Below are 16298 nucleotides of genomic sequence, written 5' to 3' on the forward strand. Positions count from 1 at the left end.
CCCAAGATGAAGCACAATAATATATTAACTGTAAAAATCTTGCAATGTAAGTGATTGACATTAATGGTTATTTTTGGTAGGGAAGCAGGTTATGATGATGGAAATATGATAAGAACATGTGTGTACATGGAGAAGACAAAAGGGGCTCAAACAGTGCTATTTGAAACACTCACAGACAGAGGATAAAAGGAAGAGATAATGTTAAGCTATGAGAGATAAATACTGCATCTGTTTAGAATGCTAGAAGGGCATTAGAAAAGAACACAAACATCTGGGGCAGCAATATGTGGTCAACAGCATCAAAGGTTGGAGAAAAAAGTGTTTATTTACTAAAGGCAAATACGCTGTTCCCCTTGGAAGGAAAGTTGACTCTGCAAGGGAATATTCACCAAGGCTTTGTCAATATGGTTAAATTTAATGTGGCAAAATACCCAATTGTGTGTAAAGAAAATAAAAAAAAAACAGTATTTTGCTTGCACATGATTGAATGATGGAAGTCAAAAGAGCTTCTTCTCACTCAATAAGCTCTGGGGAAAATTCCCTTGTAAATTACAACTCCAATTGCAAAGCGAACCTTAGTATATTTTGCCATCAGTAGACCATTTGCAATCTTAATTACCAAAGGGTGTTAGTGGAATGGGTAGGAAAGACTGAGGATGATCATCAGGAAATTAGTAGAAACAGCTTATCAAATCTAAGTTGATGTATTGTTTAATAGGTAGAGAAATGGATGCAAAAATTATTAAAATCGAAGCATTTATTAAAGACAACAAAAAACAATATACATTTAGACTACAGCTATAAGGAGTACGCAGGGGAATCACAGCACACAGCAAAGCACAATCCAAATACAGGGGCTCAGATGGATAACTGTCAGATGTGAACATGCACAGGTGCGCTGAAGCATAATCTGTCAAGGGAGTGGTATGTGTATTCTCAGGAGCACAGTGAAAGGAAGAGATAGCAGTGCAGCAGCGAGCAATGCATTTCAGGGACTCTTCCTCTTTTTCCAAGCTGTGTTATTGCATCTATTTAACCCCTTTTTTGCTTTATTGGAGTGTGCAGAATAAGTTTCCAGTTGACCTCTGATTTCAGGTAATTTGGCTTGCCATTCCTGATACAAATACACATAAGAGTAGGTAATTGTAATTTTAAGTGTGGCTCCACACCTTTCATTGTGGTAACACATGATAAACATTCATTGTCAAAATTCATGGTTTAATACATGCTTTGCCACAATTCACAGGAATTCTTTAGAATGCTATAGAATAATTCTTATTCTAAACGGCACTCCAATACACAGGAGAACCAAACACATCTGTGCTACAGCGTAAAATGTGCATGTGAATGTTCTGTACCTTGTAGTGCAGGTACATTTTTTTCCTGTGAAGGGTGAGTTTATTCAAACTGAACTGGCTAACCTAACATAATGGGCTTTAACAAATGTGTGTGTTAATGTACATGCATCAATGCACGCAATGTACAAGGGTTCTTCAAAAAGTTTCTACACTTTTTTTATAGGTTTCGCAGCCATCTTCAGCACAGCGTGACAACTCTTATACTAAACTGCAAGGTTGGATGTTTACTGGGAATGATAGACGATGAACTGGAAACTACCCCAAAGTTGTTTCTTTGCCTTCTGTACTTCTGTACTTCTATCCATGGAAGGTAATCGCGATCCAGTGGATCCACTCGGACCGGGTGGGTATTAAAGGATTGAGAAAATTATTTGAGTCAAACCTGCCTTTGTCTAGAATGACCTATGAGGCCTGGGGTTGTCCCAAAAATAGATTTACAGGATACTCTGGTTGGGTGGGGACAAATGTTGGACAGAATAACCCAGGGAGGAAGGAGGAGGGAAACTGGATCTTTGGGTTATTTGGTTTAGTTGTTTTCTGGATATACTGGACTGGGGCTCTGTACCACAGAACTGTACCATACCACTTTCTGCTTTTTGCAGAACTTGAATGCACTCCACACTTTAGTTTTTTCATTTATATGGTTTTTGTTTCATTGTCTAAGGGTTTTAAAAAATATATTTCCCTGTTGTTTATTTATTGTGATCATTGTATTCTATATATATATAAGGTTGCCATAAGAGTATGGCATGCATTGACATTTTCTATGTCATCAAATGTGTGGAATCAAGTGGGAAGAATGTAGTTGTATTCCTATATGACTTAACTTTTTTTATGTACCATTCTGGGAACCTAAATGTAATGTAATCTTCCTGTGATGTGTAATTATGGTATGCACTTATTCAGATTTGGCAATGTTTTTTTTTGGTATATGAATGGCAAATAAAAACAAAAAAAAAAACTGCAAGGTCAGCCGACTTGCCAGACAGATTAGTCACATGACACTCTCAGATATGACCAATTACTACTCTTCCTGCCCTCACCGTTTCCAATGACATTTTAAAAGTGCAGATACTTTTTGAAGACCCCTCATGCATGGATTTGTTGGAAATTCATGAATGGCAGCATTATTATGACTCCCAGCAATGATCCCAATGCTGTTCCTGAGGTCACCATGCTTATATGATCACCTCATAAAAACCCTCCCCCCACTACCTACTGTCTGTGTCACTACATTTACAGCCTGGTTAGCTCTGTACACCATTTAAGATTATCCTACACTGAACACAGAGAGCCTCCTACATAGTTTAAAAGACTGTCAAACCTGCAGCATAACACCAGAGCACAAGCTTGGTAAACAGAAAACTATTTAATATGTTAGTTTTTAATATAAAATAAATTGTCAGATGATATATAGGAAATAAGAGCTAAAAGTGGAGGTTAGAGTAAGACATATTAAAAAGCTGTTTTGGGTTTATAATACCATGTGGTTAAGACAGGGTATTGCTTGACAGATGAGAAAGCATTCCTAAACTCCTACAGAGCATATTTTTATGTCAGGAAAATCCTCATTAATATTGTTTTTTTCTTCAACACTTTTTGCTTTTTCAATCCTTAATCGATTGTACTCTAATTTAATTTGAAACTGATTGACTATTATGGGTAATGCACCTTGCATATACTCATTACCATTTGCATCGTCATATTGAATAAGCCAGGATGACTAACAAAGCAGGTGATAAACTGTCTTGTCTTATGATGGAACAGACTGTTAAAAAGTGCTCTTCATCTGCAACAGCTTCCATTTAATAGTTGTGTATGCAAAGATAAAAGAATAGCTGCAGAGAATACTTTAGCTATAAGTCTAATCAGCTAAATCATTTTAAAGCATTCATGCATAGCTGTCTGCACTGTTGGGTTATGATTGCTGAAAAACAAGCCAATTTAAAAACAAGCCACTTTACCACTTGGAAGTGCTGAATTCGAAAATATATGGAGTGCAATCAGGTTTATTGGCATCTTTGCGGTTTGTGCTGGTTTTGGCACTGAACAGAATATAACAGAAACCATGAGTAATAGGGGAAACAGTAAATTGTGAAAGAAAGGTTTGTTGTTTTTCCAAAGTGCTTAAAAAATTTACCAGCAGTTGTTGGTGGACTTTGAGTTGTTTTGTGAGGTTTAGAAGAAACATCTTTTTCCGTTTTACCTGGCACCGGAAAAATATAGAGTTTTATTAAATATTACACTTGATTGCAAAAGCCCAGTTACCATGTTGAGTTGCTTTTCATAAACATATATACATAAGAAAGAAAAGGATGTGTGCTCAGATATAACTTGGGTAATTGTATGCAAAATTTCATAATGCACGTTTTTTGCAAGTTGAAGTCAACCAGAAACAGATCAAAAAGTTCAGAGCTGAAACCAGTTGCAATAACTTTTGACATTTGGCTGAATGACTCACACAATACTAGATTGCAGGTGTCTATTAAACCTGACACAGAAAAGCAACACTCCTTTTTATGAAATGACTCAAAAAATTGAAAAATCCCTTTGAATATGTACACTAAGAGTCATGTCAAGTATGAAAAGGATATGTTTGGAGCTGTGAATCAACAAGGGCAAGGTCGTATAGGTTTTTTGCCACAATGTTCTGTTCTAAAAAAGAAAACCACTACAGTATATCTCTGCAGAGTGACTTCAACTCTGATAGATTTGAATGGAGATGGAGATCATTCTCTCTGTCACACAAGCATAGGTGAGAATAATCAACTTCCAAAAGTATAGTGAACATAGCATTTATTTCCTAACTTACGCCATCATACAAGCATGAAATGAGAAGCATCCTTGTTGTTTGTAATGTCTAGATTTAGATAAAGTGCTAGGAAACAAGTTCTGCCATTGTGTGATCATCTTCAAATTTTCAAAACTATTTTCATTAATATTATACAGGATTTATATAGTGCCAATAGTTTGCGCAGTGCTTTAAAACATGAAGACAGACAGTACATTTACAATACAATTCAATACAGGAGGAATCAGAGGGCCCTGCTCACTAGAGCTTACAATCTAGAAAAGCTTCCCTTAAAGGTCTGATTTACTAAAGTGTAATGGCTGATAAAGTGCAGTGACGTAAACCTGGATTTGAATTGTGCTAAAGTGTGTTAAATTGCTTCAAAAATCAAATTATTTAAGGGAAAAGCCTTATTTTTCAAAATACTCTGCACATTACGTGTTTGAAGTGAACACAAATTCACACATTAAAAATCCAGGTGGTGTTTCTCATTGCTTTATTTTACTTTAATAACAGTGTTTATTTAACAATTTTTAGATTGTGTACAAGAATAAGGAGCGTTAAAAGTGTGCAAGCACATACACAGTCAGGTTTAGGCTCCATTCATACTTGTACGACTCCAATGTTGCGCCGACTTTGGAGAGCAACTTGTGAGCAACTTTGATTCAAATTTGAATGGGTGCAACTTGGATAAGACTTTAGCTTTGACCAGTGATATTTGGACAACTGTTGCACACAAGTTGCATTGTATAACATTCAGGTACGACTTTCATGCAAATTCTAAGGGTTAACATTGAAGTCTATGGCCCTCACGTTGCATGAAAGTTGGAGCAAAGTAGTGCACGAACTACTTTGAAGTTGCTGCAACTTTAAGTTGCACATATATGAAAGGTTATCATTGGAAAACATGGGGACTGACTTGTCATGCAACTTTGATGTTCAAAGTTGCATGACAAGTCGCACAATTTTGAATGGAGCCTTAGGCTTTCTCTGCTGACAATTATAACTTTGTTTGACACTATTCTGTAAGGAATTATCTGCAGAGAGAACTTGAAGATGTGATTGTTTTATAGAAGGATCAACATAGTTCAGCTCTTGAATTTTTTTTTCTATTGTCCTCTACATCATCTACATCTAGCAGATATTTTTCAGATATGGAGACTGCAGATCAGGCCGTCAAATACTGAGATGAAGAAATCATAGGCATCTCAATCTGGTTCTTTGCTTGGGCAATTTATCTCACTAGTATCATTTCACCAATATATCTGGGAGGATTTTAAAATTGTATTACAGGATTTGCTTTAGCTTGAAACACCGTTGTCACAGTTTTTATTTAATTTCCTTATGTAGAAAAAAAGAATATACACAGCTACATACATAACGTCTTAAATTGTAATTGCTGGCAACTCTTACATAGGACCTTAAAGCCAAACTTGCTTTAAATAGATCTCCCACTAGTTAATGTGTAGCACAAGGTGCAAGAGAGTACCATTATAAATTGTCCCATTTTAAGACAACACTGGAACCTAAGGAGAAACCTCTGAATTCCATAGCTTGAAGTGAGCAGGCAATCCCATCCTCCCAACATAACAACACTTGATGCCTGATCAACCTATTGCCAGGTTTGAGCACTGTGATAGGGAAGGTACTAAAGCTAATGCAAAGACCATCTGTCAAAAAATCGGAAGCTGGCTTGATATTCATGGAGGAAATTAGCTTCAGAAGTGAGGCAACAGGTTAACTTTAAGATGTATTAATAGGGCCAGGGAGCAATATACACTCACTGGCCATGTTATTAGGTAGACTGGTTCAATTGCTTGGTAACACAAGTTGCTAATCAGCCAATCACATAGTAGCAACTCAATGCATTAAGGCATCTAGGTGTGGTAAAGAGGACTTGCTGAAGTTCAAATTGAGCATCAGAATGGGGAAGAAAGGGGATTTAGGTGACTAAGTACGTGGCATGGTTGTTGGTGCCAGACGGGCTGGTCTGAGTATTTCAAAAACTGCTAATCTACTGTGATTTTCACGCACAATCATCTCTAGGGTTTACAGAGCATGGTCCAAAAAAGAGAAAATATCCAGTGAGCGGCAGTTGTGTGAATGAAAATGCCTTGTTGATTTCAGAGGTCAGAGGAGAATGGGCAGACTGTTTTGAGATGATAGAAAGGCAACAGTAACTCAAATAACCAGTTGTTACAACCATGGTATACAGGATACCATCTTTGAATGCACAACACATTGAACTTTGAAGAAGATGGGCTACAGAAGCAGATCACCACACTAGGGGCCACTCTTGTCAGGCAACAGGCAACTGGGGCTATAGTTCACACAGGCTCACAAAAATTGGACAATAGAAGATTTGAAAAATATTTCCTGGTCTGATGGATCTCGATTTCAGGTGCAACATTTAGATGGTTGGGTCAGAATTTGGCGTAAACAACATGAAAGCTTAGGCTTCATCCTGCCTTGCATCAACAGTTCAGGCTGGTGGTGTAAGTACATAGTTACATAGTTACATAGTAGGTGAGGTTGAATAAAGACAATAGTCCATCCAGTTCAACCTGTGTAAGTGTGTGTGGCTGTAATCATCTCACATAGCCCTTAATGTCCTGTTCCTTGAGATGTACGTCTAAGAGTCTTTTGAAAGGCACCATACTTCCCGCAGAAACCACCTCTTGTGGTAAAGAATTCCACAATCTTGTAGCCCTAACAGTAAAGAACCCCCCACGTTGCCTGAGGTTAAATCGCTTCTCCTCTAATCGCATTGTATGCCCTCTTGTCCTCATGCAATCCCTTCGACTGAACAGCTTTTTTTCAAAGCTGAGATCCCCATTGAGATATTTATAAATTGCTATCATGTCCCCCCTCAGGTGTCTCTTCTCCAGGGAGAATAAATCGAGCAATTACAGACGCTCTTCATAGTTAAGGTCCTCCAATCCCCTAATCAGTTTAGTTGCCCTTCTCTGGACTCTCTCCAGCTCCAACACATCCCTCCTGAGGACTGGCGACCAGAACTGGACAGAATACTCCAGATGCGGTCAGACCAGAGTTTTATAAAGTGGAAAGATTATAGTCTTATCTCTGGAATACATCCCTTTCTTTATGCATGCTAATATTCTGCTGGCTTTGGCAGCTGCCGCTTGACATTGCATGCTGTTGCCTAATCTATCATCAACCAAGACTCCCATATCCTTCTCCATTTTTGATTCCCCCAAGGGTTCCCCTCCTAACGTGTATTGTGTTTTTATGCTTTTAGTCCCCAAGTGCAAAACCTTACACTTCTCCACGTTAAACCTCATTTGCCATGTCGTTGCCCACTCCGTTATTTTGTCCAGGTCATTCTGTAGGATATCTGCTTCATGCTGTGCAGTTATTGCCCTGGCCAATTTTGTGTCATCTGAAAAAACTGATATTGAACTACTGATCCCATCCTCAATGCTGTTTATGAATAAATTAAAGGATAATTCCCCTTGGGGTGGGACTTTATAGGCACATATTGTAATAACTTGAAAAAACTTTATTCAAAATATTAAATTTATTGAAATTAACATATACAAAAGGGATAAAAACATATGGCAAGCTGATAACAGATCATATGGTTATGTGGCAAAGAAATACCGCTGTATTTGAAGAAGAGTGCCCGACGCGTTTCAGAGTTCCTTCTTCAGGGGCAAACTTTTAAATAGCGGTCTGTAAGTGATTAATCACAAAGTAATCAATCATTGAGTGTGTATTGAACAAAAGATACAATTTTAACAAAATATATAAACAGTAAATGAAATACACAGCATCAAAAAATCACTCAAAATATTCATGTTATGTATTTAAACAGAAAATTGAAAAGATATAACACTTACAGGGTCTGCCGTATAACACTTTGAGGTGTATGCCTGCCAAGGTAAAAACAAGTAGCTGGATTGCTCTCAATGCTGTCTAGAATGTCTTAATGTAGGAGACGATTGATATGAAGGTGGAGTCATATCATGTAAGCACTTTCCAAAAATGTATGCCCGTCAGCACAAAGCTGAATGGGGACAGCTGGAACCCATAAAAATGGGAGATCTGTCAGGTGGGGAAAAAAGGAATAATTACCACAGCGATTGTGACAATGATTGCTTTAGTGGTAAAAATAAAAATAATAAACTGGTTGTGCTATATTGGTGTGTAACTGCTCAGAAAATGCTGCATAGGCTCACCAAAGCAACCATAGGCAAAATATCTCTATAATTAAGTTGCTGATCATAGCAAAATAGGTTGAACACTCGGTTAAATCACCTAAGCGGATGTGAGAGCAAGAGATTTTTTCATATAGAGCGGTATTAGAGTGGAACTTATAAGCAATACAGATAGATAAGAACTGGTTGGCATTAACTGAGCAGATGCAGCATTGATGGCAGGTGGGGCAACACCATAAGCAAGACCAGTATAGGATTAGAGGAAAAAATCGATTACCTTAATAGTTGTCTGGGCTGGTTTGAAAGTAGTGCTTCAACCATCAGTCTTCCGGCAAGTGAGCAATGCTGATCACTGCCCGAAGAGGGGGTGTTTATATATGATAGTTTGATTGAAATTAGCTGTGTATGATTACTCACCTTACACCTGAACGGCAGTCTCCTAGTGGGTTCCCTGGTGCGCAGCCGCCGGACAGACTCCCTACCACGCATGCGTGCGCATAGAGCGGCGGAAGTCCGTGCGGCCGATGCGCTCCACCGGCACGATCACTTCCGCCGACGTGGTACGCAAGCGGAGGTGAAATGGACGAAACCAAAGAAACTCGAGAGCCAATGGTAATCGTTCAAAAGGCGGACATCACATAGGGTGCCCGCCTACCGTGCCGGGCATGTCACCAAGGCATACTGGATGATTGGAAAGAAAAATGGACAATTCTGGGTACGTTTAAAAAGGTGAATAGTAAAAAATTGATGAGAATGAGATATATTGACTATGTACATGAATGTTAATGTATTAATTAAAGAGATTATATATATAAAATGAAAGGAAGCCACAGTGGGGCTGTCATTCTAAACTGCAATTAGAGAGCAGGGCAGCTAAATGCTAAGTGAACCAAACAAAGTCATTTCCCACATTGCTGAATGGAATAAATAGTGACCTAGAGGGAAAGACATAGGAAACACATATGATATAACACAATGATGTGAAAATTCAAAATGACAGATTGGCATGAATGCCCAATAATCAAGAAATAAGGGACAAAAAGGAGAGAGGAAGGGTAACTTAATATTCATCAGTGGGAAATCAAAATTCAATATGTTTGTATATAGGGGAGGTATATGATTATTGTTCCATGCCTCCTGATGTAAACCCTTCAAGGAAAGGTTTAAAGGAGACCATTTCATTCAGACCTGGCGGATCTGTCGCCTTCAAGGTATAAATCCATCGGAGTTCTAGCTGTAAGAGAGTTTTATTCCAGTCCCCTCCACGGGGACTGGGATGAACTCTGTCTAGAATCAAGAATTTTAATTTCGGAAATTTTCCTGCATGTACCAATCTAGTATGTCGTCCCAAAGGTAAATCTGGATTACAAACTTGCATGCTTTTGACATGTCTATTGGCCCTTTTGAAAAATGGCAGTTTAGTTTTGCCAACATAAAAACAGCCGCACCCACAGAGGAGTAAATAAACGACTCCGTGGGTGCGGCAGTTGGCAAAGTGTCTAGGAAAAAAGGTCTGACCATTGGGTAATGTAGGGTTTTTGGTGGTTAGCATGTATCTGCAATAATTGCAATTGCCGCAAATAAATGTGCCCTTGAGTTTACAGGGATCTTTATTTTTAAGAGTTTTAAATTCACTTTGAGTGAGCTTGTCCCTCAATGCTGGTACTTTTTTGAGGGTAAATTGAGGACGGTCTGGTACATGTTTGCCCACCGTGGGATCAAGGGTCAAGACATGCCAATATTTAGAGATAATATGTCTGATGTTTTTATGTTGTTCAGAGTATTTAGTGATAATTCTTAAGGTGTTGTCAGGTTCTTTTGGAGCCTTGGGGGCTAGTAAAGTCTTTCTATCACATGCAAGCGCTTTTTTGTATGCTTTTTTAAGAGTGGTTTTAGTATAGCCTCTCAAACGGAGTCTATCTCTAAGATCGTTTGCTGCAAGCTGAAAAGTTTGTAGGTCATTGCAATTACGCCTAATCCTGAGGTATTGACCAAAGGGGATCGAGCGAACAAGGGTGTCAGGGTGGAAGCTCGAGGCATGTAGGATGGTGTTCCCCGCAGTGGGCTTACGATGGAGACCACTGCGGAGAGCACCATCCGTGTCCCTGCGTACCTCCACATCCAAAAAGGTAATGTGATTTTCATGGAAGTTCATTGTAAACGTAAGGTTAAAGTCATTTTTGTTCATTCTAGATAAACAGTTCTGTAGTAAGTCAATTGAGCCTTGCCATAGCATGAAAACATCGTCAATATAGCGGACCCACATAATAATGTGGTCCGTATAGATGGATGTTGATTCATCATGCAAGAAGGCTTGTTCCCATTCCCCCAGGTACAAGTTGGCGTAGGATGGGGCACAGCATGTGCCCATCGCTACGCCCTGCACCTGGAGGAAATGGGAACCGTTGAAAGTAAATACATTATGATGCAGTATGTAATGTAAAATGGATAATACAAATTCACCATATGCATCAAATTTGCCACTCTTTGTTAGTGTGTGTCGGATGGCGGATAAACCCCGATCGTGTGGGATTGAACTATATAAAGTTTCCACGTCTATGGTGACTAATAGACAATCATCAGGGGTAATGATGTTATCAATTTGTTGCAAAAAATGGATTGTGTCACGTACGTGTGACGGTAACGCAGTAACAAAAGGTTTTAAATAAGTATCCACTAGTTTGCTCGCATTATCTGATATCGATCCTCTTCCAGAAATAATAGGTCGCCCTGGTGGATTAGTGGCGTGCTTATGAATCTTGGGAAGGGCATAAAGGGTCGGGGTAACTGGAAAGGTAATCCGAATAAAATCCCATGTTTGTTTGGGGATTATACCATTAAGATATGCCGAGTCTATGAGCTGGTAAAAGGTTTGTTGGTATTTGACCACAAGGTCTGAAGGAATTTTACGATACCAATTGTGATTTTTCAAAATGTTTTGACACATCAGAATGTAATGGTCACTGTTCATAATGACAACATTGCCGCCCTTGTCAGCCTGTTTGATTGTGATAAGGTGATTGTCCGCTAGTTTTTTTATAGCCTGTCTTTGTTGAAATGTAATATTTTGTTTGGAAGAGGGGTGTATACGAATTTTTTCCACCTCTTTAGAGACTAGCTTGACAAAGGCGGCAATGTTGGCATTAGAGATATTGGGATACTTGTCAGATTTTTTCTTCAGCAAAGATGTCTGCGCGTTGAGGGCAGGTTCATCAGTATTTGCATCTGCTAATAGTGCCTTTAGATCTATCCTATCTATCAAATCCTCATTTTCATCAAGTAAGGAAATCAAGATTTCAAGAGCTGGATCTTTTTTGGTTACAGACGTTTGTGTGGAATCTTGTTTGTCAAACAACACCTTAAGATTAAGTTTACGGGCAAAAAGGTTCAAGTCCTTTATAAAATCAAACTTATCTAGTTTGGTATTGGGGCAAAAGCTGAGGCCTTTCGATAGCACTTCAGTTTCATCTGTAGATAGTTTATAATTTGAAAGATTCACAATGGACAAATCGGAGGGCTCTGAGGGATTGGAAATGATAGGGGACATAATTGTATCAGTGTTAGTTAAGGTGATAGTGCAGGGGTTGGAGTGAAGCTTGGGGCTCGTTGGTGGAGTGCCTCTAAAAAAATGGAATCCTGCAGATTCAAGGTAGATAGAAGAGATGGTGGGGGGTGAGAGGGAATGGGTGCATGGGTGTTAGTATAAGAACCTTCTATTGGTTCATCCATATTAGGTGGTCTAGTTGAAGGGTTTTGTGGTTTAAATAAGGAAAGATTGGTTTTGGGAAACTGTTGTGTGTTTGATTTTTTTGTGGATTGTTGATTGGTGGAGTCACCTTGATATGTGCGTTTACCTCGATCCGAGGTTTTGGGTTTAGTGATATTGGACGGGGGGTGTGAAACATTTCTAAATGAGGGGTGTGTTGAAGTGTCATGTGGAGGTTGATTGGATGCCATGGGATAGGTGGGTTTATTGGAATTCCATTTATATGCTTTATTTTGTTGAAAAGCATGAATGTCTCGATTGAGCTTTTTTTGTTTTTTGATTAGAATGTTTCTATTAAAAACCTCCAAATGTTCCTTCAATTGTTTTTCTTTTTCTTGAAACAATTTGTGAGTTTTATATTTTTGGATCTTTTCACAGATCTGCTCAATTTCAACATCTAATTTAGCCGCCCGTGCAGTGTGTTCATCTATCAAAAGGGTCATGAGAGAAGCTGAACATTTATTGAGAGTTTTTTCCCATTTGGCTTTAAAGTCCCGGTCTAAATCCTCAAGAAGAGGAAAGACCTGGACTCTAAGTCCAAAGGGATTAATTTTTTTGTCTATATATTCACGAAAAGATTTAACGTGCCAAAAATGCGCTGACTTCTTTTCAAGATTTTTTGATAGTTGGAAAAATAGTGAAAAGATGTCAGTTTCTATGAAATCCCTCTGTTCATAATCAGCAAGGTATTTTGACATTAATGTAGTCCAATCATCGCCAGTAAATTTGGCCATGTTGGATTTGAAAGATTTTCAAAATCAACCAAAATTGTAATGTAAGGTGGATGGAACAATTGCAGATGGGAAAAGGGGAAGGGAAAAGGGGAAGGTCAAGTAAAATGTGGGGAGACAGAGGGGTTGGTCCACAAGTTTAAACAAATTGGTATATAATCAATAAACAGTATACATTTGACAAAATCGTTGAAAAAAGAAAAGAAAAAAAAAAGAAAAAAGAAAAAATGGGATGATTTCACATGAGCGAAAAGCGGGGATAGGTATTTGCTACCTGGTAAGATACATATAGTGTGCTCATGTGAGATCAATCCCAAGTGTGCCACATCCCGTAATGGAAAGCTAAAGGATAATTCCCCTTGGGGTGGGACTTTATAGGCACATATTGTAATAACTTGAAAAAACTTTATTCAAAATATTAAATTTATTGAAATTAACATATACAAAAGGGATAAAAACATATGGCAAGCTGATAACAGATCATATGGTTATGTGGCAAAGAAATACCGCTGTATTTGAAGAAGAGTGCCCGACGCGTTTCAGAGTTCCTTCTTCAGGGGCAAACTTTTAAATAGCGGTCTGTAAGTGATTAATCACAAAGTAATCAATCATTGAGTGTGTATTGAACAAAAGATACAATTTTAACAAAATATATAAACAGTAAATGAAATACACAGCATCAAAAAATCACTCAAAATATTCATGTTATGTATTTAAACAGAAAATTGAAAAGATATAACACTTACAGGGTCTGCCGTATAACACTTTGAGGTGTATGCCTGCCAAGGTAAAAACAAGTAGCTGGATTGCTCTCAATGCTGTCTAGAATGTCTTAATGTAGGAGACGATTGATATGAAGGTGGAGTCATATCATGTAAGCACTTTCCAAAAATGTATGCCCGTCAGCACAAAGCTGAATGGGGACAGCTGGAACCCATAAAAATGGGAGATCTGTCAGGTGGGGAAAAAAGGAATAATTACCACAGCGATTGTGACAATGATTGCTTTAGTGGTAAAAATAAAAATAATAAACTGGTTGTGCTATATTGGTGTGTAACTGCTCAGAAAATGCTGCATAGGCTCACCAAAGCAACCATAGGCAAAATATCTCTATAATTAAGTTGCTGATCATAGCAAAATAGGTTGAACACTCGGTTAAATCACCTAAGCGGATGTGAGAGCAAGAGATTTTTTCATATAGAGCGGTATTAGAGTGGAACTTATAAGCAATACAGATAGATAAGAACTGGTTGGCATTAACTGAGCAGATGCAGCATTGATGGCAGGTGGGGCAACACCATAAGCAAGACCAGTATAGGATTAGAGGAAAAAATCGATTACCTTAATAGTTGTCTGGGCTGGTTTGAAAGTAGTGCTTCAACCATCAGTCTTCCGGCAAGTGAGCAATGCTGATCACTGCCCGAAGAGGGGGTGTTTATATATGATAGTTTGATTGAAATTAGCTGTGTATGATTACTCACCTTACACCTGAACGGCAGTCTCCTAGTGGGTTCCCTGGTGCGCAGCCGCCGGACAGACTCCCTACCACGCATGCGTGCGCATAGAGCGGCGGAAGTCCGTGCGGCCGATGCGCTCCACCGGCACGATCACTTCCGCCGACGTGGTACGCAAGCGGAGGTGAAATGGACGAAACCAAAGAAACTCGAGAGCCAATGGTAATCGTTCAAAAGGCGGACATCACATAGGGTGCCCGCCTACCGTGCCGGGCATGTCACCAAGGCATACTGGATGATTGGAAAGAAAAATGGACAATTCTGGGTACGTTTAAAAAGGTGAATAGTAAAAAATTGATGAGAATGAGATATATTGACTATGTACATGAATGTTAATGTATTAATTAAAGAGATTATATATATAAAATGAAAGGAAGCCACAGTGGGGCTGTCATTCTAAACTGCAATTAGAGAGCAGGGCAGCTAAATGCTAAGTGAACCAAACAAAGTCATTTCCCACATTGCTGAATGGAATAAATAGTGACCTAGAGGGAAAGACATAGGAAACACATATGATATAACACAATGATGTGAAAATTCAAAATGACAGATTGGCATGAATGCCCAATAATCAAGAAATAAGGGACAAAAAGGAGAGAGGAAGGGTAACTTAATATTCATCAGTGGGAAATCAAAATTCAATATGTTTGTATATAGGGGAGGTATATGATTATTGTTCCATGCCTCCTGATGTAAACCCTTCAAGGAAAGGTTTAAAGGAGACCATTTCATTCAGACCTGGCGGATCTGTCGCCTTCAAGGTATAAATCCATCGGAGTTCTAGCTGTAAGAGAGTTTTATTCCAGTCCCCTCCACGGGGACTGGGATGAACTCTGTCTAGAATCAAGAATTTTAATTTCGGAAATTTTCCTGCATGTACCAATCTAGTATGTCGTCCCAAAGGTAAATCTGGATTACAAACTTGCATGCTTTTGACATGTCTATTGGCCCTTTTGAAAAATGGCAGTTTAGTTTTGCCAACATAAAAACAGCCGCACCCACAGAGGAGTAAATAAACGACTCCGTGGGTGCGGCAGTTGGCAAAGTGTCTAGGAAAAAAGGTCTGACCATTGGGTAATGTAGGGTTTTTGGTGGTTAGCATGTATCTGCAATAATTGCAATTGCCGCAAATAAATGTGCCCTTGAGTTTACAGGGATCTTTATTTTTAAGAGTTTTAAATTCACTTTGAGTGAGCTTGTCCCTCAATGCTGGTACTTTTTTGAGGGTAAATTGAGGATGGTCTGGTACATGTTTGCCCACCGTGGGATCAAGGGTCAAGACATGCCAATATTTAGAGATAATATGTCTGATGTTTTTATGTTGTTCAGAGTATTTAGTGATAATTCTTAAGGTGTTGTCAGGTTCTTTTGGAGCCTTGGGGGCTAGTAAAGTCTTTCTATCACATGCAAGCGCTTTTTTGTATGCTTTTTTAAGAGTGGTTTTAGTATAGCCTCTCAAACGGAGTCTATCTCTAAGATCGTTTGCTGCAAGCTGAAAAGTTTGTAGGTCATTGCAATTACGCCTAATCCTGAGGTATTGACCAAAGGGGATCGAGCGAACAAGGGTGTCAGGGTGGAAGCTCGAGGCATGTAGGATGGTGTTCCCCGCAGTGGGCTTACGATGGAGACCACTGCGGAGAGCACCATCCGTGTCCCTGCGTACCTCCACATCCAAAAAGGTAATGTGATTTTCATGGAAGTTCATTGTAAACGTAAGGTTAAAGTCATTTTTGTTCATTCTAGATAAACAGTTCTGTAGTAAGTCAATTGAGCCTTGCCATAGCATGAAAACATCGTCAATATAGCGGACCCACATAATAATGTGGTCCGTATAGATGGATGTTGATTCATCATGCAAGAAGGCTTGTTCCCATTCCCCCAGGTACAAGTTGGCGTAGGATGGGGCACAGCATGTGCCCATCGCTACGCCCTGCACCTGGAGGAAATGGGAACCGTTGAA

The 16298-nt window shown here is 39.0% G+C and overlaps 1 protein-coding gene across 1 annotated transcript in view; it reads right to left on the bottom strand.

The window, feature by feature from the left end:
- ABI3BP (ABI family member 3 binding protein) overlaps positions 1 to 16298 on the bottom strand; it is a 520855-nt gene that overhangs the window by 180604 nt on the left and 323953 nt on the right. Inside the window, exons 29-30 of the mRNA XM_082245218.1 lie at positions 3499 to 3564; positions 3323 to 3403 (exon numbers count right to left, since the gene is read on the bottom strand). Of these exons, the coding sequence (XP_082101344.1) occupies positions 3323 to 3403; positions 3499 to 3564 (147 nt within the window). The remainder of the gene's footprint in view (positions 1 to 3322; positions 3404 to 3498; positions 3565 to 16298) is intronic.

This window comes from Pelophylax lessonae (genome assembly GCF_965119305.1).
Source record: "Pelophylax lessonae genome assembly, chromosome: 2".
NCBI classification, from domain to species: Eukaryota; Metazoa; Chordata; class Amphibia; order Anura; family Ranidae; genus Pelophylax; species Pelophylax lessonae.